A 23,293-nucleotide genomic window follows, 5' to 3' on the forward strand; every position below is an offset into this window, starting at 1 on the left:
AGAAAAAAAGCAATGTTCTTACATACACTCGCTCTCATTTTACAAATAAAATATGCACATAAGTTTTATAAAACAGAATGGACAAGTATAAGAACAGTACTTAGCAATGGTAGAGATGCTTAAATGGTATAACTGCACATTTTTTGTGCATACAAGGAAAGTTGGAAGCAAATGAAATATTGCATAGACAGGCTTATGCAAACTTTACTCAGAAGAGGAAAAACTTGTTTGAGCTCGGTAAACGTTTTTGCTATGCCAACAGTGCGGAACGCATTTTGGCTGTGTGCATCAGCAGAATACCGGCCATTTGACCAAACATAGCTCTGCTCCAAAATTAGCTGAACAAGGGCAGAGATTAGGGAATGGACGATCTGTACCAATACTACGGAGTACCGTGTGTGTATAGGAACGCGGGTTGATGTGGCTGATGTGGTCCCTACCACTGCTGAAACCAAACGTCCCTTGTAGCAGGATAATATTTAATAATTAGGATTTGGGAGGCATTTTATATTAAGTTGATTTTGAGAAAAAAAGTTAATGTATGGTGGACTACTTACAAGAGCGTTATGATGTGGTATATGAAAGAATGTTTTGGGGGCATTTGGCCCCCAGTAAATAAAGGATGCGGGACCAAGTCGTAAACCGTGGGCTAGAGCACTTGCCGTTGGCGTCGTAGAGGATGGCCAGCCAGACTGTTTGGTGAGGCAGGGCATAGGATTTCAGCTTCTCCAGGACAAACCGATTCTCCTCCTCACTCTTAACCGTCAGTAGGTCCGAGGACTTCGCTGGAAGGAAGTGGAAGCAAATCTCCTAATATTCATTATCAGACATAGAGACAAACTGCTTATGGGTAACACTTGCCATCAGTGGACACTTATGTTGCCACTAGATGCCAAACCGAGTGTAAGGAACATATTAAAGGTGCTGTCCCACTTATGGTTAATAGTTTAATAAAAAATTTAATGACACATAAGATTAAATGTCACACACACATAATTATTAAATTTAATTAATCTGAGATTAACAGAAGTTTAAATTTAGTAATAAATTTAAATTTAATTCCTGCACATTTTCAGTATGCATGCAGCTGTAACACCTCCCTGTAGGGGGAGCTCTAACAGCACACAGCTCAGTTCCTGCGAGGCTCCCAGCATGCTCTGGGGCCTGGCGAGCCCTCGCAGACTCACAGTCTTCCCCTACCTGTATGTCTGCAGCGCTCTCTAGCCTCCTCCAGACTCTGTCTCTGTATTATGGGCTCAAAGCTGTAACAGCTGTTCTTAAATTTAATCCACCTGTCGGGGCAGGTCACCTCATATGACACCGCGTTGCTCTCTTGAGGGCAGAAAGAACCAGTCATTTTTTACAGCCTCCAAACATAACAATTTACATTTACAATTACGTCATGTATATCGCTGTCCACATCTCCCTCTCTGCAATGCTCCACAGTTCAGCTATCCCTAAGATTGCATTAGTATAAATGCCAGTGGACGGCAGACATAATTAATCCAATGCCAGGCTTTCTAATGGTTCTTTTGCTTTGGTTTCAGCTGTCAAGATACTTGACTATAAAAGCCTTATAGATCATTAAGCAGTGACAAGAAACACAGGTGTGGCTATAGCTATTTTAATTGGCCGATTGGTTAATTGTCCATGGTAAGTCCCGCCCACTGAGAATTCCACAGCCATATTTATGCTATCGCTGGATTATTAGACTTCTTTGAAATGTTTCATCAATAATAACATGAGAGGACATGAGGAGAGCGTCGACGACGAGGTGGGTGGCACTCACTGGGAGGGGGCGCCTGGCACAAGGCCCCCTGCAGCGTCTCTTCGCAGTCGGCCCTCTTCCAGGCACCGGTGATGTCCATGTAAACGCAGTTACCCAGCGTGTCCTCGTCCTCATCGTCCCCCGAGTCCCAGTGCATGAAGGCTGTGTCGCTGTCATCGGACCAGCGGTAGCTGATGCCATCCTGTTATGGGCGGGGGGTGGGGGGGGCAGAAAGACAACTCAGTCGCTGCGGTGCCCTCTGCACACACGTCCTCACAAACCATGACAAAAAAGCGAGGACGTGGCAGGGCGCGGCCCACCTCGCGCTGCGGGGAATGTAAGTAATTGCCTGTCACACTCATACCGGGGGGGAATCCATCAATTTTCCCAGCCGCTTGCTAAAGCTGCGTAGGAATCCTTCCTGCCTCTTTCCAGAACACCCGTATGCCTGAACGTCTACCCACATGAGGAGTCCAACTATCACTCCTTGAAACGTCAAAAAAGCTGGTGGAACTGCAGCTACACATACGCTAGGGCTCAGTTGTGCCTGTACCATGGAATGCGAGTGTGTGTGTTATTTTGACATTGGGAGACCATTTTTTCAGTCCCCTCAAGGGGGAACTAAAATTTCATAATAATCTGTCACTGCAATCAAAAAATGAAAAATGCCAGAAGTCTTGTATTTTGTTTGGTTACTTATGGTTAAGGTTAGGGCTGGGTAGGGGTTAAAATTGTCATTGTTGGGATTAGGGTTTTGCCCACAGAGACGAATGGAGAGTCCCCACAAAGATATAATGACAAACCTGTATCTGTCTATGTGTGTGTGTGTGCGTGTATAGAAGCAATCCGCTATAGTAGCTCCAGACGTTACACTACAGGCAAAATATTCCTTTCAGGGTTGTCATTTCCCGAAGCACATTTATCAGCACGTAGGACTGGCTGCATCCCTTTTGCATTCTCATTGCCGCATGACACAATACCGGTGTAACTACGGCGACCATTTTGAAAAGCTGTCATAAAATGGGGTCATCAAACACACTGACATTCAGAAGAATAACAATCTCTTTCCTCTTCCTGATTAACAACCCTGGGGCTGAAAACAACACGCCCAAGCATTTGATCATTAAAAGAGAGAGAGAGAAAGGAGAAAGATAGAGAGGCAAACAGAAAAGACAACCAGCCATCTAAGAAAGACACCGCCAAAGCAGTATTTCCTCTCATGCAAACAAAGACACGCATCAGCTGAGACGTGAGGGAATTTTTCCAGTGAGCGCTCGACACGTCACGTTGCACATCGCAGCCGTCAGTTCTGAGCGCATTCGGGGCCGTGTGGAGAGAGAGGTGGTAAGGGAGGTCATAAAGCAGAGGCTTGACGTGCCGTTAACAGCGGAAGGCTGAACCGTGATGAGGGACTGGGGATACGTACGTCTTGGCTATAGAGTCCGATCCAGTGGGGCAGCGCCAATTTATTCACGAGGACAGTAAGGAAAGCCTGATGGTGGGGGTCTGTGATGCTGGCTAACTGCGTCTCTCTCTCCAAGCATCTATTCAGAGCCTCGTACCAGCTCAGGTTGCCCCGGACGACCCTGTAGCTGCGGTTCTCATACTCGATAGGGTCGGGGAGAGGATGGAAATAGGACTGGGATGGGGGTTTAGTTGGGTCTGTCTCAAAAAGGGGGGGGGGGGGAACAGAGAGAGAGTTAGAGTGAGTAAATATTCGGCAAAAACCAAAACAGAATCACAGTATAAACATTTAAACCTCAAGATGGCTACAAGGGATTCAGGTCAATAAAAACAAGGATGACAAAGCATTTCAACCTAACTCAGCAAACTATACCCCATAATAAGAGAGCCACCCCTTAAAATATAATTACAGCTGCTGCAGCGGGCCGGGACCAGGATAATGACGTTAGAGCTGACAGGAGCTGGGTGGATTCTGATTAATCAGTCACAGTTACGGAGCGCTTCCCAGAGGACCATGGGAAAGGGGCAGCTCAGAAACCAGCGGACGGCCCACCTTGCGGCTTCTGGCACACGAACCCGTAGCCGGTCGCCGAGCATTTCTCGCTGTACCACTTGCCGGTGAAGTGGAAGCTGTGGTAGTTGGACAGCAGCGTGCAGAGTGGCTCTTTGCCATCACCTGGCCCATAATAGTCCTGTTACCAGAGGCAACAGAGAACTGTGGTTATAACCATCCAAAAATCGCGAGTTTTCTAATGAACAAATACGACATATTACAAAATGGTGAGATTAATGTGAATAATACTAGATGGGCAGTAGGTTGCACTGTTTCCTCACACCTACAGGGTTTGGGGTTCGAATCCCACCTCCGCTCCCCATATGCACAGTTTGCATGTTCCCCTTTGTACCTCCTTTGGGTAATCTGGTTTTCTCCAATAGCCATGTGGTTAGGCAAAGAGGTGGAAATTTCAGGTCCAGAAAGTAAAAATTCAGACTGACTGACTATACAAAACTGGGTGGTTGAAACAAAATCTTTCTGGATCTGAAATATCGACCTCTGGTTAGGCAAACTCGTGTCTCTAGACTGTCCAAAGTGTGTGGTTGGATACCAGGTGACGGTATCTGGTGCAGCCATGCCTTATGCCTTATAAGAACTCCTACAATGATGGAAGGGTGGACACGCATTAAGGTTTCATTGAGACTACATACAGAGATACTACTCTCCTGATCAACGGGAGACCAGTTGGTGTAAGTGAGAGATTTCCCATTGACCCAGTGGTCGTCATCTTGCAGTCCAATCCAAACGTCAGCCGTGCCACCAGGCAGCAGCATTGTAACGTAAGCTGCAATAAAAAAAAACAGAAATTAATAAATCACTTTTAATCGAGAGCAAAAACTCCCCCAGCATGAGAGCATATTTTAAGTAATAATGGGGACTAGAGACCACACTAAATTAGAGGAAACTTTAACACAGAGAGGATTCTGAGCCTTCCTGTGTTTTCGTTCCTTGACATAACCTTGATGTTTAAAGTCACTGAGACAATGAAGACATGCATCTCCAAAAGTCCATTATTTCAGGGGTGTGGGGCGAGGGGGGAAAAAAACACATTTTCTCAGAGACTAATTCACAAAACATGAGATACCATAAATAAAAACCCATCTTTACACAGCTGTTAGTAAACAGTTTGATGTCTTAAAATCATGTACGTCTTTGGAGAGGCAAATATAATCATAGTTAAATACATGACTTCATAAAACATCTTATCATTGGTCAATTAGATGTCAAACTGTCAGCAGACAGAGGACAATAAGTCACAATGGTCAAAAAGAGGACATCTGCAGTTTTCCTTGGACAGGGACAATATGCCAATACTAAATGACAAATTATTATGACAGATTTAGACTGCCACAGGGTATAATGTACTTTGTACTGAAGTAATATAATGTCATTGGTGTGAAAAGGATGCGATTTAGTGCAGATTCCACATAGAATACAGCAGCTGCAATTGTACTGAATGCAGTGCGTTATACGCTAAGAACGCCGCAATTCTGTCACGATTCCCCTGGGGGATCTGCGGCCCCTGGACAGGCGGCAGCTGTAGCTGGAGATGTCTGACTGTACCTTGTTCAATCTCATCTTCTATGGTGATCAGCGAGCCTTGGGATGAGGAACAGATCGTCTGAGACTCCTGCCAAGTCTTACCCTCTTCCGGGTGTTTTGGCAGATGCAGAAAGAGACACTGGGGGGATCACAAAAAAAAACAAAACAAAAGTAATGTAAAGGCTTTGGGGGAGGGGGCTTAATTTAACCCAAATTCCATAGTAAAATAACATTAAGTTGTGCAAATACATTACTTAATCACAGTAATCGCAACTTGTGAACAACTTAATATTTCCATAAATCAGTAACACCAAGCAAATTCTTATGCAAATTAGTAATATATTCATCACAGTTAAACAAGAGACATTTTTTAATGAGACAAATTAGCATTTCGAAATTGAACCACATGTATAAACAGGAAGCAGTTCTCCAAGATTGCTCCAGAGGGCGCTAAATGCAAACAATAACATCCAATGATCATGGTTTACATTCTGTGCACTCCAAACGGACTCCAAAAAAAGAAACCTATAGCTGAGTGATTACTGTACCTTGTGCCCAAAATACAGCCACTTCTCCGGGCAGCCCCCAATGTAGTGGGGCTGGCGGGGGATCTCCAGCACCGACAAAATCCTGCGTTTGCACACGTAGCCGTGGCGATCGCCACACTGGTCACCTGACCACTTTCCTGTAAAGCCCAGCATACATTATTCTCCACAATTAAGGGTAGTCCAGTTCATTGACTTATTATTTATTAGAAACTTTTTGTTTTTTCTTAAACATGCAGTAATTTGTAAAGACTTGCATTTGCTTAAATGCCGCTTCTTCAAGACTTTGCTGTGGTTGCATAAACCCAATGAAACGTTTTTAAAATCCGCTGTTCGTCACCTGTTTGTGAGGACATCGAGACGCAGACGTCACTCTGCGGTGGAGATTTCTGCGGATGTGCTTGTGGCCAGTTCTGGAACTGCAGTGGGGAGCCATCGCTCCAACTGGGAGGCGAACACGAGTCACCTTCCCGTTAGATTTACAACTTTAAGATTTAACACAAAGAGATTTTTTTTCCTGATGATTCTGTTTCAGTATATTTTCTAAAAACATATTTGGTATTTCACTCTAAATCATGTAATGCTGTTGGACGACAGATTATGTGTCATTCCTAAATTATTAAAACTATGAAATGGTGTAATACACATGCTCTTCACTTTACAATCTTAGGATATTTTGACTTCACGATGGTATGATAGTGATATATATTCATTAGTCATCTTTGAATTTCAATCAGCTTCCAGGATAGCTCTATGATACTTTCTACTGATGCTGGTCAATGGTAGCATCCACACAGCCATTCTCTGTGGGGCGTAAATATCTCATACAGTGTTTAACAATGAATAGTATGGTGTTTGTTTTCTGTTTAACTTAATATACTTCATTTTTCTTTTCAATTACTGGTATTTAGTTAGGTAGAGTAATTATTTATTTACTTATTGAGTAACAGTAGTTTTTATTTACATACGATCTTTTTCACATACGATGGGTTCAGAATGTTTCCCCATCGTAAGTCAAGGAGCAGCTGTATTTCAGGAAGTGTGACGTAAGAATATACCTGTACTCTTTGTTAATGGTGTCTGATGACAATCCAATCCACCACTGGGAGGGATCCTTGTCCATCTGAGGAGATATGCTTATTTCAAGAAAAATTCAAATACTTTTAATGCAAAAAAAGATGGAATCTATCAGTATATATCATGGTTGGAATGACAGTGATGATCATTGTGAGCAAACACACGTTCACAGTGAAGCTACCAGTTTATGTTTCTAGTCACACTGCTGCTAGAGACCTACACACACACACACACACACACACACACACACACACACACACACACACATACATACATACATACACACACACACACACACACACACACACACACACACACACACTCCAGTCTCACACCTCCATCCGCCCCTTGATGAAGTTCAACTCCTCCAAGGAGTGTATGGAGGCCAGGTTGGCACCCATCAGATTGCAGGCGAAGGAGACGGCGTTCCACGGGAACAGCTGCTGGTCAAAATAATACTCGGCACCTCTGAAGAATACCCAGGACTGATGCTCTGCACGGAGAGGGAGGTGAACAGGGGGGTCCTCGGATGCCCGGGTGTAAACGATAAACGATACGAACAAACAGAGGAGAGCGAAGCAGGGGACTTACGCTCGGTGTACCAATATGGCTTGGTCAGCTCCACACCTAGGAAAAGACGGCACACGACATTCAGCGCACCGACCATTGTGATAAATGCGAGCCATGAGGAAAGGCATTAGACAACTTTACATTTTAAATCACTCTGCAGACTCTGGGATTTGAACCAGCAACCTTCTGATTGCTAGGCCAAACCTCCAACCCTATAATGACACCATGATATGGTACATCAATCCAAGCAAAGGTGGAGAACAGTGACGTTAAAAGATTGCACGCAGGATGGAGAGAGGGCCCCCCCCCACCCACACAGAGATCAAAGCCACCAGCCAATGTTTTTACCTCTGGGGACCTTACAGATCCACTCGTGTTTGCTGTCGCATGGCTGAGGGACCAGCAGGCTGCCCGACTCGGTGAAGACGGCACAGTTGTGCTCATCGTCCTCACTGTTTTTGTCCTCTATGAAGGAGGTCACCACCTGAAGAGCAGTGAAGCAGATTAGCCGCACTGCGGGCCTCCTGGCCACGGCTACTTCCCTTACCAAGCCTTTCCTAGAGAGCTTTTCCCCCCACTTTTCAAGAGTTATTTTTTATCATGACATTGATGCATCTCTACTGAACACACAGCACACAAAATCTGCAGTTAATTTATTAAACTCATTATTTTTAGCAAACCGTGACGAGATTTGCCTTCAGCTTTAGATTCTGTTTTCTGTTAAGTGCTTTCAAAGCATCACGTGGAATGCTCAGATTCAGTGCGCTTAAAGTATAAGGCATTATAAGATCATTTATAATAAATTTTAATTGGCTGGTGGAGAGAGCTACCCACAGGTGTCCCGTCGGACCACTCCCAGCTGCCAAAGGCCCAGGGGCTCCTCTTATTGAATCCCACCCAGAACGAACGATTTTGCGTCCTGCAGAGAACCAGCACAATAGCTCTTATTACCAGTGTCCATTACATGTAATCATTTCACATGTATTTGATGCTTCTAACCAAAATGAGTCAATGAGATGGAAGAGTTATAATTTTTGTGCACTCCCTGGGATTCAAACCCACAACCATCATGTCGTTAGCACAATGCTCTTCTTGTTGAGCTATAGAAACTCTTGTAGACACAATCTAATTAAGCCACAGCTTAAGCAGCATGCCTAATTAATCTCGATACATCTTTCTGAGATCTAATTACGAAACCATAAAAAAAAAAAAAACTTGAAAGTCACTACAGTGAATTATACAAGTAATTAAGACAGTAATTTTATACCAAAAGTACATAACCACTTATCCAATGCCAGCTTGCGGCAATCCTGGAGAGCGTCCCAAAAAGTAAAGGGAACATGGCAGGGCAAGCCCAGGGTGGGATGCCATTTTTCCACAGGGGGGCATGTGCACATGCATGCACGCACACACACCCATGCACGCACACACACGCATGCACACATGTCAAAGTTGCGTCAAATGGGAATGACTGACCCAGCGAACATCGTCCCCAGTGCCTCCTTGACAAAGGCTTCTTCGCCGTAATGCCGGAAGCTGGCCAGGTTTGCCCCCAGAGCCCGGCAGAAGAAGTCTGCCTCAGTCCAGGAGCGCTTCATCAGGATCTTTTCACTATGAAACACCTAAACGAGACCCATCCTCAGGTTCCCGTTAATATGGTGGCCAAGCAAGCCTGGGCCGCCCCCTAACGCCCATTAAAAAATGGCACATGGTTCAACACTACGGAAGAGCTACTCGGAGCAAAAAGCTGGGAGAACTTCCCTAAACTATCTGCCAGCCAGCTAGGTATTCAGCTATGTGTTAACCTGCAGGGCACTGCTGCCTTCTCACCTTTACCAGTGCTTTAGGAACGCGATCCACATTCTTAGCTACCTTCCTTTCATCCTTAATGTGCCAAATAGTGCTAAAGAAAATAGACAATGCTAAGATAGCATCAGGCTATGAGAGCGTCACTCTACAGCAGCACTACAGGAGCAGCTCAAAGCATGAAGATCACTCAACAATGCAGAGGCAGCCAAGCTACTCGAAAGGCTTCGAATCTAGCGCCTAACTCTGCTAGCAAATAATGACAAGCTGGAACAGATATGGCCTTAATGGCAATTTAGCAAAAACCAAAATATGGAAGTACAGCTAGCTATCACTGTCATCAGGCATTGTGCCAGCTGCACGGTCTGATTGCCATCTACCAGCCGACCATTTTAAGGATCACCTGACCTTGTAGCAGTGGAGCAGTCCGGGCTTGCTTTGCCAGCCAGTTAGGCAAGGGGCAGAACTGTTGATGTGCACCATAGACTCCTGGATCTCCTGGCGACTGCCAATCCCCTGTTTGCATACCGACAGGGCCTTGTGGGATTTGCAGTCCTTGACCTCCCAACGGCCGAGAGCCTGACCGCCTGTGAGCGCCACACAGCCGCCGGCGCTGACTGCGGGAGACAGAACAGATGCTGGCCGTTAAAGCAGTAAGAGAAAATCCACACCATCAATAAGAGTTCATCCACACATCCTCCATATCTGCATGTCCAGTACTCTGTTACACTGAGTCTGTCCCCAGATGCACCCTGGACAGGGTATAAATGGGTATAAACGCACTATAAGTACCATTATCCATTCACAACTGCTGATCCATTTTCTATACCCGTTAGTCCTATGCAGGGCCACAGGTGTCCGTAGCCCATCCCAGAAACTACGGGCACACGGCAGGAAATAACCCAGTATGTTTTCGGACTGGGAGGGGAACCCGGAATACTATGAAGAAACCCCACAACAACATGGGAAGAACATGAATCACGGAGCCATGTTTTTGCCTATTTTAATAATTGTTCCATGCAGGGCGTCCTAGAACCTATCCCATAAAGCACTGGGGCAAGACAGGAGACCAATCAGATGGGACGGCTATCCATTGTGGGATTTCAATAAAAGTGACCCTAAAAACACAGCGTGCACTTGTGTGACCGCCGAGCTATCATCAGTCCTTGAGCTGCAAACACGCCAAGCGCTGAGACACGAACAGGAAGTGGACGATTCCGGGCAGAGTGCAGGTAATCAGTCTTGAGGAGGACAGGGGGCCAGCCTGGGGGTGGGAGGGTGGGGGGTTCACTGGGAGCTGGACTATGTGAGAGGAGAGGATTAAGAATGGAAAAAAATGTAAGGAAGGAAGAACGCACGACCTCCACGTCGCCCCAGCCAGTGCCAAAAATGTCATCGCAATTTTAGCGGCCGATCTGTCCGCTTGGAGCTGCAAACGGAGGTGTAAAGCAAGGTACGGTTACATTCCTGTATAAATGACAGCCGAACAGGAACAAAGAAGTCTTTGAATAGCAGAGGACAAAGCGTGAGGCTTAGGCACTGAGCAGCCTTTGAAAAACATGTAAACCTCTGGCATCTATTAAAAAAAACATACCGATATCTCCTGTCATTTGATAATTTACCCATCAGGCCTTGCAGAGAAAAATCCCATATCTTATTTCCTATGCCGCCAAATGGTTTATCCCATAGGAATTCCATTAATGTTCCATTGCTTTATGAAATCATGTGACATACAGCGTTGAGGGTCTCAGGGATCGAACTGTAGTTATATATAGAAAACAAATCTCAAAAATTCCATAGCATCAAACGCTTCGAGTGTCGAGTTAAAGAAAAAATGAAATTCGGGCTACATAACTGGGTTTGATGTTTACCAGAAACGCCGCAAAAAAAAGAAAAAAAGGTAAAAAAACAGTGTCTCTGGTGTTTCTCATGCGAACAGGGACCAGCCGGAACGTGCAGCAGGCACACAGGGGGCAATAATTACAACTATCTCAGCCCCTCTTCCCAGCGCTGCAAAAGCCATTAATTACATGCAAATGATGCTCCCTTAGTGAGTCAGGAAGCTTCCGGCAATGTCGCCCTCTGATAGCTGTGTGAGGAATCTGAACGCAAGGAGGCCTTCTGAGGGGGAGGATGTTTCACGGTTACCCGTCTTTTAAGGGGAATACCGCAGACTTGTGTTAAGGCTTCAAACAAGGACTTCTGTCTGACGCTTGTTAAACATACAAGCCCAGCATTGACCATAGACAGCAGTCATGGGGGCTGGGGGGGGGATTTCCTCACGTTACGCACCTGGCTGGTGTCTGTTCCAGTTTGTGTAGAGTAGCGGCTCGCCTGATCCATTCTGTACCAGCCAGCTGTACTCGCCACTTCTGTTGCGGTCCTGTAGGGCGGTCCAGTAGTACTGAGTGGAGTTCATGCTCAGGGTGTTTATTAGGCTGTTCAGGAAGGCTTGTTCAAACCTGCAGGGGGGAGGGAGAGAATGGCCTGAGGGAGTGGATAATAAGACATTCTCATAATTCCACTCAAATCCATCCGTTTTCCTGACTCAGTTATCTGAGTCGCAGCGACCTAGGGCACCCTGCAGGGGGCAGTGAACACCCTGGACATTTGCGGCCATTTAGGGACACCGATTGACCCAACTGCATATTTATGGACTAAGGGAGGAAACAAGAAGGAGATGTGCACCAACACTGCCAATTCCACCCACAGGGTGGGGGCCAGAATTCAATATAGCACGCTGGGGGCAAGCAGCCACCCGCCAAGCCACCGGTTGCTCCATGCTGATGTTACTGAAACTACAGGGAAGGCGGGCGTACCTATTCATGACTGTCACCAGGGCGGCGCCACAGTAATACCCCTTCATGGCGTCCTCATAGTTCTGCTGGTGACGGCTCACCTTGTAGCAGAAGTGATGTCTCCGTTTCCAGCCCTTGAAGGACAAAGGAACCTGGGATGAGCTAATGGCACACGAGGAGTGGATAGATAAAGGCGAGCCAGTGGGCTGCTCGGACCAGAACTTTCCGGTGTGCTCATAGTCCCATGACCCCCATGATGAGAAGCCAGTGCCGGAGAGCCCTGGTTTATTGGAACCAGACCTGTAAGCTACGGCAGGGCACGTCGGACGAGTAAGAACAAGTTCCTGAAGTGACAGCAAACGCGCAGTGTACCAGCATTCTAAAACTAATGCGCATCACTTATCGTACATAAAAAAAAAAATCGCCCAGCGTAGCTTCCTTAGAACATTCAAAACGTAGATATCGAAACATAGATAACACACTGCTGAAGACAGACAACAGAACATAAAACTGCATTTATATCTATATACACTATCTGGACAAAAGTACTGAGACACACCTCAGTCGGTGAATCCAGGTGATTCATTCAGACCTATTGTCACAGGTGTATAAAATCAAGCACCTAGCCATGCAGTCAGGCTTACAAACATTTGTGAAAGAATCGTTCGTTTTAACTGTAAGTGGGATTATTGCAAAGTGGAAGCATTTAGGAACAACAGACATTCAGCCAGGAAGTGACAGACCACGTAAAATAACAGAGCGGGGTCACGGAATGCTGAAATGCATAGTGTGTAAAGGTGGGCAACACTCTGCTGACTCAATAACTGCAGAGTCTCACTTCCTCTAGCATTAACTGCAGCACAAAACTGTGCCAGGAGCTTCACGGAATGGGCTTCTATGGTCGAGCAGCTGCATGCAAGCCTCACATCACCAAGCGCAATGCCAGACGTCAGATGGAGTGGTGTAAAGCACGCTGCCACTGCACTCTGCAGCAGTAGAAACGTGTTCTGTGGAGTGACAAATCACGCTTCTCTGTCTGACAGTCTAATGAACGAGTCTGGGTTTTGGCAGATGCCAGGGAGAACGTTACTTGCCTGACTGCATTGTGCCAATTGTAAAGTTTGGTGAAGGAGGGATAATGGTATGGGGTTGTTTTTCAAGGGTTGGGTTAGACGCCTTAGTTACAGTAAATGGAACTCTTAATACCTCAGCAAGACATTTTGGACAATTCTATGCCTCCAGCTTTGTGGGAACAGTTTGGGGAAGGATCTTTTCTGTTCCAGCATGACTGTGCCTCTGTGCACAAACTAAGGTCCACAAAGACAGGGTTGGGTGAATCTATTGTGCAGGAACTTGACAGGCCTGCGCAGAGCCCTGACCTCAACCCCAGGTATCCATATAGTATATTATTCATTTATATAGTAAATATTTGATTCACTGGTCTCGCGACTAAACGGGTCAGGTTAGGTCTGGTCAAAAGTTCTAAAGCTTAAGTTTTTGGTGTTAGGTTTCCGGTTTAAATAGTGAGAGGATTATGGGAGTTTGAACACAAAAACAGCATTTTTCCCATTTATCAGCTGTTGATCTGAATCTCTCCAGCACTGCCCTGCTGCCAGCTTCAGAAAATTCCGAAGTGTGAAAAACTATTAGACAACAGGACCCAGTGTTAAGTGACTAACGATTTAATGTGTACGTTGTTATGAGGTGAAAGTGGCACAGAGTGGCTTTTCCACCAATACACGCGAAACTCTGTAAAAAAAAGAAAAATAAATAAATAAACTTGCACCGCTGGCTAAATATGTATCTCATCTCCTGGCCTTCCCACCTACTTGAGGGTCTCCTGGATTCACTCCACGTGATTATTAATCTCCCGTGAGCTTTTCAAGCGGTTTAAGAACTGGGATCTTGAGAGAAGACAGATGATATGTCAGTGAGATATTTAAACCACCATCACCGCCCAGCTCAAGGGGTTTGATGGACACATCAGCTGGCAAGGATAGGCTGGGGGATTTCGGGGCTGCTTTCATTCAACCTGGCATACATTTACTAAGTCATGATGCAGATACCACAAGCATGCGGTCATCCATGCTACAAAACAGGTCGCAGCCTGAAGTTCCACAGCTGACAGATGACTTGCAAACAAACACTGATTTGGACTGATAATCTGAGGGAAAATGCAGGCACAGTATTGGCCAAATCCTCTGTAAGGAAGCCGTGACGTTAACCAAGTTCGCTTGTGACTAAATAAGGTCGTTTTCAAACCAAAAACAAATCAAATCAAAGTCCATTTATCAAATGCACAAAGTACAGAATATAGCAGGAGATACAGGCAATGACATGAGTCTCCCTGAGAGCTACTGAACAGCCTGGTTGCTTGAGGGCAGTAGGAGTATAGAGTTGCTGAAAGGCCTTGGGCGCTCAGCGAGACCCACCTCGGCACATCCTTCGTCCCTCGCCCCGGTTTCCCTGATGGGGACGAGACCCAGCTTCCGACACACCGAGGGCAGCTTTGCGCCACAGGGAGCCAGCAGCCAGTTTCCGTGCTTAGAAGTAAAATCAAATAAAAATAAATCTCAGCGATCGCTTACGAGCTGAATGCATACGTCCCTCCGGAGGAGAGCGGACGTGTCCCACGTACCTCCCGGTGAGTCTTGGCGCAGAGCGGCCCGCTGCCTTGCCGGAGGTCGGGCTCGTGCCTGTGCCAGAACGTGACAGACGTGGGCGTGCCGTCGGACCACTCGAAGACCACCGAGGTCTCGCTCCTCAGGCCGATCCAAGCCTCTGCAAACGATTCTGGAAGTTTGCGTGACGGACGTAAGGTCAGCGTCAGACACAAGCTATTTTTATCACCCTCCCAGTGATGTGAGGATGAAGAACGGTGTGAATTATATGGCAAAGAGAAGAGGTTATGATTTCCCTTCAAACCAGCTCCTCCTGCCCATGTTCCCCCTCGCGGCTGTCGGTCCCCAAACCCCGCGAGCGGCCGAGCTCACGGTTAGCGAGGAGTCCCAGCAGGAGCTCGACGTCAGCCAGGGAGTGGACGCTGGTCAGGTTGGCTCCCAATGACCGGCACGAGGCGGAGGCGTCCGGCCAGCTCTGTGGCTCCTCCAGGACCTGGTAGCAGAAGTGGTTCTGGGGAGTCCAGCCTTCGGGACACACTGTGCCATAGTGTTGCCAGTTACCTGGGGGGGGGGGGTTACATAACTGAATGAAGTGGGGTCTATGGGGTCACATGATCATTTAACCCACAGCCCATTTGCTCAAGTTGTTCCAATGCATCCTTAGCCATGGTGTCATTGATTTCTCCCCTCGGTTACTGGCATTTTAATTAAGATCAACGGAGAACAACATCTATCTGATTTAGACGAGGTATTTCGTCGAAAGATACAGAAGCAGACCAGAAATCTAGCAGTACGGAAAAGCACGACTGGGGTTGTCATAACAAAGATAACGACGTGTGATCACCAAACACAAGCACCCCCCCCAGAAGAATCTTCCCTCCTGATGGGGCGCGACAGGGCGCAGGAGGAGGAAGGGGGCTACCCCGAGGCTCACCGAAGGACTCCGCCCTCCTGCTGTCATTGGGCGTCTTCTTACAGATGTAGGGCAGCGCCGACTCACAGGACAGGCTCTGCCATGGATGGCCAGAGGTGGAGTTGTATACCCCACACTGCCTCTCGCGGCGAGACGGGGCTGTGATGCCTGCAGGGCGGCGACACAGGTGAGGCAAAACGGTGGGGGGGCTGAGTCATCGAACAGGCAGCACGCTAGGGGCAGTCATTTTTTCCACCACAGAAAGATGACGTGAGAACCACAATAAATGTTATCACACACCCAAATAAGAGAGAAAAGTGCTTAGAGGTCTTGTGCAGAGAGGGTAAAAAGACTCCATTGACTGCTTTTCAATGAACTTTTTAACTCAGAACAGCTCAATTATAATCTGTATGCTTCTGTGATGTATGTTTTTGTAAACAAAGGAATAAAGTAATGCTTTTCGTTATTAAACCAATAAATTTGCAATAGTTTTGCTGAATTAAGCAGACTTTCTCTGAGCACCGTGTGTGAGGAAGGCTTTAGCCCCGCAAAAATGTTTGTTAAGCAAAGTAAAAAGCAAAGTAAAAAAGTCACACTGGTCCATATTGACTGGTGTGGTCACCTCCTGCACAGCTGCACTCGGGTTCTCGTCCCTGAGGTGGTGTGTGTAAGTGTTCCTTACCTCCTCCTACCTCCTACTAGTTTAAAGCATTTTCTCATTCTTTTTCATTACAATTCGTCAATTGTCGTTCATCTTCCCCCGCCCTGCACATTTTTGCTTAAGGAAATGCAGCAAGAACCTATGGCTTCGTCCAATTTGCCCCACTGAGTACACACTTAAACACACCACACTTGGTAGGTGCGTTCACGCGCTTTCCACAAGTACCCAAGTAATGTGCGTTTGATCCACACTTTGCCAAATACTGCATGAAAGCAGCCTTTGGCTAAGCATATACACCACAACAGACTGCACCTATGACGACTAATGTTTATATCAAACATGAGGATGTCTGCTGGTGTATCAGAGTGCAACATGCCTCCCAAGAAGTTTCACTTTCAGTGTGCAAAGATGTATAACAAGTTTTTACATAGCTTGTTTCTTGTTCACCTCTTCAGATATCATGTGTGTCCCATTGTTTTCAGGAAACGCCTGGCCACTCGAGCTCGTTACATCTTATGTCAACATACGTCACCCAAGTATGGAGTGTCTCAGTGCAGTAGTATGTGAGTGGGGCAATGGGATAAACTTGGTAACAATGATTTTATATATCTCACATCCTAGAATCGCCCAAGGGTGTCTGATTTACTGCTGGTCCCCGGGCCAACAAGGAGGTCCTCTAGCTGTAGGGGTTACCTTCCGTGAAGTTGACCAATGCCAGGGGAGCACCATCGGACCAGTTCCAGCCGGCGTTCTCGTCTAGGTGATTCAGGCCGATCCACACCACCACGCCCACATCGTTCAGCCTGTCTGCAAACCAGACCACAGGTTGGAGGGCCAGGCGTCTGCGTATCCGGGGCAACTCGGGGGTGGTTGTTAGGTCCATACCTCTGATGTATTTCTGCTCTGTGAGATCTGTGATGCTGAGGAGGCCCCCACCCTGCGCCCGGCAGGACGAGTGTGCCTGCCCCCATGTCATGATGCTGTACAGGTTGAACTGATAACATGCCCGTGTCTCTGCATTCTGGTCCCAGAATGTGTCGCAGCCCAACTCTGAAAATACAGAATAACATACTATCCGGCCCATCAATCAAGATGCTCGGAGTTTCCAAGTCTATTCCCGGAACCACAGGGCGTACCCAGGGTACACCCTAAATGAGACATCAGTACGTAATTAAGAGCAATTCAAAAGTCACTAATTTCCCTGAACGCCGTGTCTCAGGGCAGTGGGAAGAAAGAGCGCACTGAGACAGCACTGACACAGAGGAAGCACAAGGACCGGACCTGGCCTTCAACCTGTAGCCCACAATTTGGCAGCTAGAGAAACTGGCCACTGAGCTGCAGCGCCACCTGCTGGTCAACATGCATGTTAACATGGATATCTATGAAAGGGTGGCAGAGGGACACGTAGTACCTGTACTTGGGCAGAACCCCCACTTCTCATCCTGGTCGTATCTGCTCGTGGTGGCACACCAGCGGTAGTGATCCTCGCGGCCCTCGCTGGTGCATTCTGGGTACCACTTGCTGTTGTACTTGAATGGCAAGGCACAGGGCATCCCCTGGGCATTGCCCAACAACGTGTGGATCTCTGTGGTAAAGACAGCAAAAATTTATTCCCAGAAGTACATCAGCGGTGCACATTTTCCAAGCCACCGTGGGAGGACATTGCCGTGTTCCTTGCCTTCATAGGGGTAAGCGCAGGGGCCTTCCCCAGTGGTGAAGTACCTCCTCCACTGGTGGTATGCAGTCCTTTTGGCCACAACCAGGCGGCCCGTGACAGCTAGCCTGAACTGGGAGGCCCCAAAGAGAGTGTCCCCACTACAGCGCCACCACAGGGTGCGGAGAGGCGCATCACACTCGAAGGTGCCCAGTGGCTGCAGTGCATCGCTGGTGTTGAGGCCCAGGCACTGGCTGCCGCCTAGGTTGAAGAGCCGGTGCCGGGAGACCCACTTCCAGAGCATGCTGCGGGTGGGCCTCTCGCAACTCTCCAGCACCAGGTTGGTGCGGTCCAGGCTGATGCAGCGCTTCAGCTGGACACTCTCCAGGATGAAGACGCCTTGGTCTGAAAGGGAGCGAGGGTGTCTGCATCTAAACAACTATATCAGTGTCTCCCAATCCGGATCTTGGGGAACCCACAGCCGGTCCACGTTTTTGCTCCCTCCCATCTCACTGCCAGACAGTCCACATTTTTGGAGCAGTGAGGGAGCAAAAACATGGACTGTCTGTGGGTTCCCAAGGACCGGATTGGGAAACACTGGATATATATACTCGCAAAGTCCATCCATCCTCTATATGATCCAGTACGAGGTCTCAATGAGGCCCCGAGCCTGTCACCAGAAACACAAGACAGGAGGCTGGGAAAACCCTGGATTTTTATTTGTAATTCAGCAAACCATTTTATCCAGAAAGATAAGAGAAAGCAGCGTGAGACAGTGGAGAGAGCAGGATTCCCCAATTCCAGTCCTGGAAGACCAGCTTGCAGATTTCCCAGCTCAGACACACCTACCAGACCTGGTAATTAGCTGCTTGAGATGTACTTGAGCAGGGAAATCTGCAAACTGTGTTGGATCCTGGCCCTCCTGGACCAGAAAAGGGGATCGTGCCCCACAGCAATTTGGGTTTAGGGACCTTGATCTAGGACCCAACGACGAAAGGGACATGGCATCCTAACCTGCTGAACAACCCATAATGGGATGCAGGTCCGTTCCATTCAGAATCGCTTACACACCACGAGCCGTTCAGAGGGAATTATCTGAAGTGCATGTTTTTGGACTGCGGGTGGGGGTGGGGGGGGGGGTTTGGGGGAATCAAAAGCTTTACCCTCCCCCACCCCCCAAACCACCACGTTGTTCATATTATTCAGGATTCTACATTCTTTATTTGCCTTACAGGAATGGGAATTACTGTTTGTGTCATTCAGTCAGTGACATGAAACCTAATCAGACATCACAACGCAAAAAAAAACACAACACACCCAAGCGCTGGTGTAGCAGAACAAATGGAATATGGCGCCAACAAAGCAGAGATCATGAGTTCAAATCCCAGGTAACACACATAGTGTAAAGATAAGTAAGTAAAGGTTACAAAATGGGAGTAGATGTGACTAGAAACTACAAAGGTATGGAATTAACAGAAGGCTGTTTAAAGGAAGGAGAAGGAATATAATAATACTGCATGCAGGTCTCAGTGCTACTAACTGGACCAGTGATCAAAACATCTCCCCACCTGCACCTCCCAGAAGTGGGCGGTTTCCTGCTAGGACATATCTGAAATATGCACTGAATTTGGACAGTTAGCAGTGACAGACACTGCATATTTTTAGATTTCAGGAGAAGCGACTGGTCGGCTGCCAAATCGCTGTCAACTGACATACCTGCCAGTCATTTTAGGCAGAGCTGCGTGACCTTGGCTTTTACGTCTATATTGGGTAAAAAAAAAAAAAGACACTTGGATATTTCCACATTCACTTATTTACATTCTGAATTCAGATTGATCTCGGGTAACTGCACCACTCCTACTGCCGCACAGTCAACCAAAAAAATAGCCCTCCACAGTCCGATAACTGTAGATAAAAATGACTTCTTAGAACCGGTTTTTGTGAACTAGACCCTTATCTGCCCGAAAATGCATATAGGCTACACTCTAAAAATCAAACAAATGCCCAAAATAAGAAAATAAACAGTGTATTTAAAATCAAGACCTACACATTCGGAAAAAATTGCGGAAAAGTCGATGGAGGAGTGCGGCTGTAGAGCGGATGACGCAGCGCCGTTGATCTGCAGCGGGACGGGATAAGTCATCTGTGACCCGGGGCACCAGGCGGCCAGTTAACATTCAGCTCTTTGTGTGGGCCGGTCGCCGAGCGGCACAAGGCGTCTCACATGCGGGCCGAGGGCGCGGCATGCCAGATAATGTGAGGACCAGCGTGAACATAGCAGCCCCATTCTGTTCCCTATTCAGACGCGACTGCAGCTTACTGTGTCTGCACAAAGCCCGGCACAGATCACCAGCACCCCCCAGCCCACCCCACCCCAATCCAAATAACAGCCACGCAACAGCGACCAAAGATGCAATTGTAAGAAATCAAATCCAGAGGTGTCTTTAATCAGTAAGTGGCACATCTTCAGCAAAATAACCCAACTTAACTTAGAGTTCCATACAAAATATATATTCAGACCTGTAACTTGCAAAAGATAATATACGCGATTTAAACCCCTCCTAAAAATGACTGTATCTTTTAGTTAAAACAAAATGACACTGTACAGGGCCTAATTGGTAGTAAACTCAAAGCTAATGGCTCCCTGGGCTCCCCACACAGAAGTGCTACTCATTCACATTTCCACCATGTTGCTCTTTGAAGCCAAACTCATCCTACATTTTCAGATGGCTATCGTGGAAACATGGCAGAGATGAAGAAAACAAGTTTTGGTGTGGAGGGAGTTTTACGGGCTTAGGAAACATGGCCGGGGGAACGTGCTGGGGCGTGTGCGTGTTTTCCAGTCCACGTTCCACGGCACCGTTACATCACCTGACCCAGTTTGATATTATCGCTGAGTTTGTTTTTATATGAAGGGTGCGTAATTTGACAGCTCACTCAAAATCGTACATTTTATCTGCATTAGCTCTGGGTGGTGGCTGTCTATTCAAACAAACTCTAAAAATCATAGTTTGGTCATTTTTTCCTTATGAACGCCTGACTCAACAATTAAATGCACTGCTTTTTAATACAGTATCTACTGTTAAGGATCGGTATTCCTGGAGGGACGGACGAAAGCATAGTTAGTTAACCAGATAAAAAATTCCGAGGTGAAAATCGTTAATGAAGGCACCCCTCAGATGTACACTTGCGGCAGCGGATATGGGTGTTAAACTTGTTTATAACACAGTCCTTTTACCAAATACATGGCCGTAGGCGATTCCTCTTTGGGATCCCCCTGAACGCCATGGGGGACCACCGCCATGCCAGGACTGGACGGGACGGGACGGTACATGTCTGACCTTCTGCCCTGTCGAAGATGCGCTTCCGCTTTATCTTCCACTATGCAATTAAATGAGTTTTATTTAACCTGTTATTCAACCAGACAAAATAATGCGGAATGCGTTTTCTTCTTCCATAATGTTCAATTTGTCACTTTAAAGCGGTTTTGCTATAATAAAACACATTATTATTATTATTATTATTATTAGGGTAGTAGTATTACTTTGCAGATGGTGTTGGTTTACACTCTGTTTACCCACGTTTCATTCTAGTATGCAGAAGACAATTAAACCGGGATGTGGTGGATGTATTTTAAGGGATTTAGTTAAACGAAATGCAAACTGTAGCACAAAACAAGTTGTGTAAAGAGAGAGGAATTTGTCGTGGCGGGTTGGGGGTGTGGGGGGTGAGGGCAAGGCTCCAGAATTAAGTTAGAAAAAGCACCGAGGAGCAAGTAATGACTTGTGTCCCAATTCGCCCGCAGCTAGAAATGTTAACCTAAGAGATGGGAAGAAAGGGGGCTTACAAAGACACGTACGGGACTGGCGATGAAACATCCCGCTTCGGTTCCGAATCAGACCCGTTCGGATGTTGGGGGGTTAAGTAAGTGTTAACGGTACCCGTGTTTCATGCAGGCCGACTCAACTTACTGTATAGCTCGGAAAGTTGCCTTTTCTCCAAAACCCCATCTTCTCCTGCGACACAGCTTGAGAGCAGGGCGCACAGAGTCAGCAGCGCCCCGGCGGCTCCGGCTTTGCGGCGGATTAAACGGCGTTTTCCCATTTCCCTCAGCAAAGCCGACGCGATCGGAGAGGCGCAAACGCATGCCGGGGTCGGGGGGGAGAGAGACAGGCTGCTCTGGGGGGTTTTGTTTTTCCTCTTTTTTTTCTTTTCTGACTCGGAAACTTTCCGAAACTTTTCGGACTCGCCGCGTCACTGATCTCAGCGGGGAAGTAAAACCAGATTTCTCCTCCATACGGCTCCGATGGTGCGGGGCGGGATTCACCATATTACAGCTCTTTTAGCGGCTGTAATACCTATTATTATTATTAACTGCCCGTATCATTGATGACATAAGAGTGACTTCCTCCTAAACAAAACACAACGGTTTACTGTCTTGCTAATTACTTTTATCTGACGTAAATCGGCCTATAAACTGTCCATTAAGAAGATCAATACCCCAGTGGTAGATTAATTAAGTTAAAGTAATATAATGGAAACAGCAATGTTAAGGACATTGAAGATCTATTACCTATCAATAAATAAACAAAAATGCAGCGTAGGATGCTGTTGGTATTATTTGTGAAAAAGGAGATGGGGGAATGAAGCAGGTATGATTTTAAAAAGGCCAGTCTTAAGGGTTTCTAAAGCCGTTTTCTCTTGAATTTCTGATTAACATCTTCAGGTTTAGGGAAAAGGTGAACGTCAATGTAACTTAATATCCTTACAACAGCCCGGCAATGGAACGGCCGGAATGAGAAGCCACCAATCCGTGCCCACCTTTTCCTGAGTCCCCTCCCACCAGGGTGCGTCCGTAACCAATCATAGGACTTGGGGGGGTGTCCTCCGCAGCAGTTCATTCCAAGCATATATAATCGCAGTCCATTTTCCAAACCTGATGCCATTCGTGTGTCATGGGCGGGGTGAGCGGCGGGGCTTCGCCTTCCCGGCTGCCTGCGAACACGCCTCCCAGACCTGCAGGGATCTGTCGAGCTCCCTCCTTTCGGGGGCCGCTCACACATTGTTGTCACAGATGGTATATCCATAAGCAAATGCTAAACTGGACGCAGAGTCCTTTTTACAGGAAATCCCAGAGTTAAATTGTTTATAACAGCTGGCGACAGAAGACTGCACTCTGACAGCGGCAGCCATATTCAAAGGGGAGACTTTGCTGTGTAATCAGATGGAGTGTAACCAAGTTAGGTTTGTTTTCAATATGGCACACAAGTAAAAACTCGTCTTTTACTAGCTAACGATTAGGTCGTTAATCAGACAAC

At 46.9% G+C, this 23,293-nt stretch overlaps 1 protein-coding gene across 2 annotated transcripts in view; it reads right to left on the reverse strand.

Annotated features, from left to right (window-relative positions):
* The window catches only part of pla2r1 (phospholipase A2 receptor 1), a 28,555-nt gene extending 5,373 nt beyond the window's left edge, over positions 1-23,182 (reverse strand). Inside the window, exons 1-27 of one of the 2 annotated variants that reach the window (XM_049027165.1) lie at positions 21,947-23,182; positions 18,000-18,380; positions 17,733-17,906; positions 17,207-17,371; positions 17,015-17,128; positions 15,682-15,828; positions 15,120-15,308; positions 14,765-14,907; positions 14,559-14,669; positions 12,148-12,260; positions 11,621-11,790; positions 9,737-9,945; positions 8,999-9,144; positions 8,357-8,441; positions 7,871-8,006; positions 7,544-7,579; positions 7,288-7,445; positions 6,934-6,998; positions 6,216-6,319; positions 5,879-6,015; positions 5,352-5,469; positions 4,439-4,572; positions 3,786-3,924; positions 3,195-3,430; positions 1,790-1,970; positions 1,201-1,332; positions 663-785 (exon numbers count right to left, since the gene is read on the reverse strand). In XM_049027165.1, the coding sequence (XP_048883122.1) occupies positions 663-785; positions 1,201-1,332; positions 1,790-1,970; positions 3,195-3,430; positions 3,786-3,924; positions 4,439-4,572; positions 5,352-5,469; positions 5,879-6,015; positions 6,216-6,319; positions 6,934-6,998; positions 7,288-7,445; positions 7,544-7,579; positions 7,871-8,006; positions 8,357-8,441; positions 8,999-9,144; positions 9,737-9,945; positions 11,621-11,790; positions 12,148-12,260; positions 14,559-14,669; positions 14,765-14,907; positions 15,120-15,308; positions 15,682-15,828; positions 17,015-17,128; positions 17,207-17,371; positions 17,733-17,906; positions 18,000-18,380; positions 21,947-22,079 (3,979 nt within the window). In that variant the 5' untranslated portion in view covers positions 22,080-23,182. Of the gene's footprint in view, positions 1-662; positions 786-1,200; positions 1,333-1,789; positions 1,971-3,194; positions 3,431-3,785; positions 3,925-4,438; positions 4,573-5,351; positions 5,470-5,878; positions 6,016-6,215; positions 6,320-6,933; positions 6,999-7,287; positions 7,446-7,543; positions 7,580-7,870; positions 8,007-8,356; positions 8,442-8,998; positions 9,145-9,736; positions 9,946-11,620; positions 11,791-12,147; positions 12,261-14,558; positions 14,670-14,764; positions 14,920-15,119; positions 15,309-15,681; positions 15,829-17,014; positions 17,129-17,206; positions 17,372-17,732; positions 17,907-17,999; positions 18,381-21,946 lie in introns of both variants that reach the window. The other variant, XM_049027154.1, reaches the window with a different exon arrangement.
* Positions 23,183-23,293: the final 111 nt, after the last annotated feature.

The sequence above is a fragment of the Brienomyrus brachyistius genome, chromosome 1, assembly GCF_023856365.1.
Source record: "Brienomyrus brachyistius isolate T26 chromosome 1, BBRACH_0.4, whole genome shotgun sequence".
Taxonomy (NCBI): domain Eukaryota; kingdom Metazoa; phylum Chordata; class Actinopteri; order Osteoglossiformes; family Mormyridae; genus Brienomyrus; species Brienomyrus brachyistius.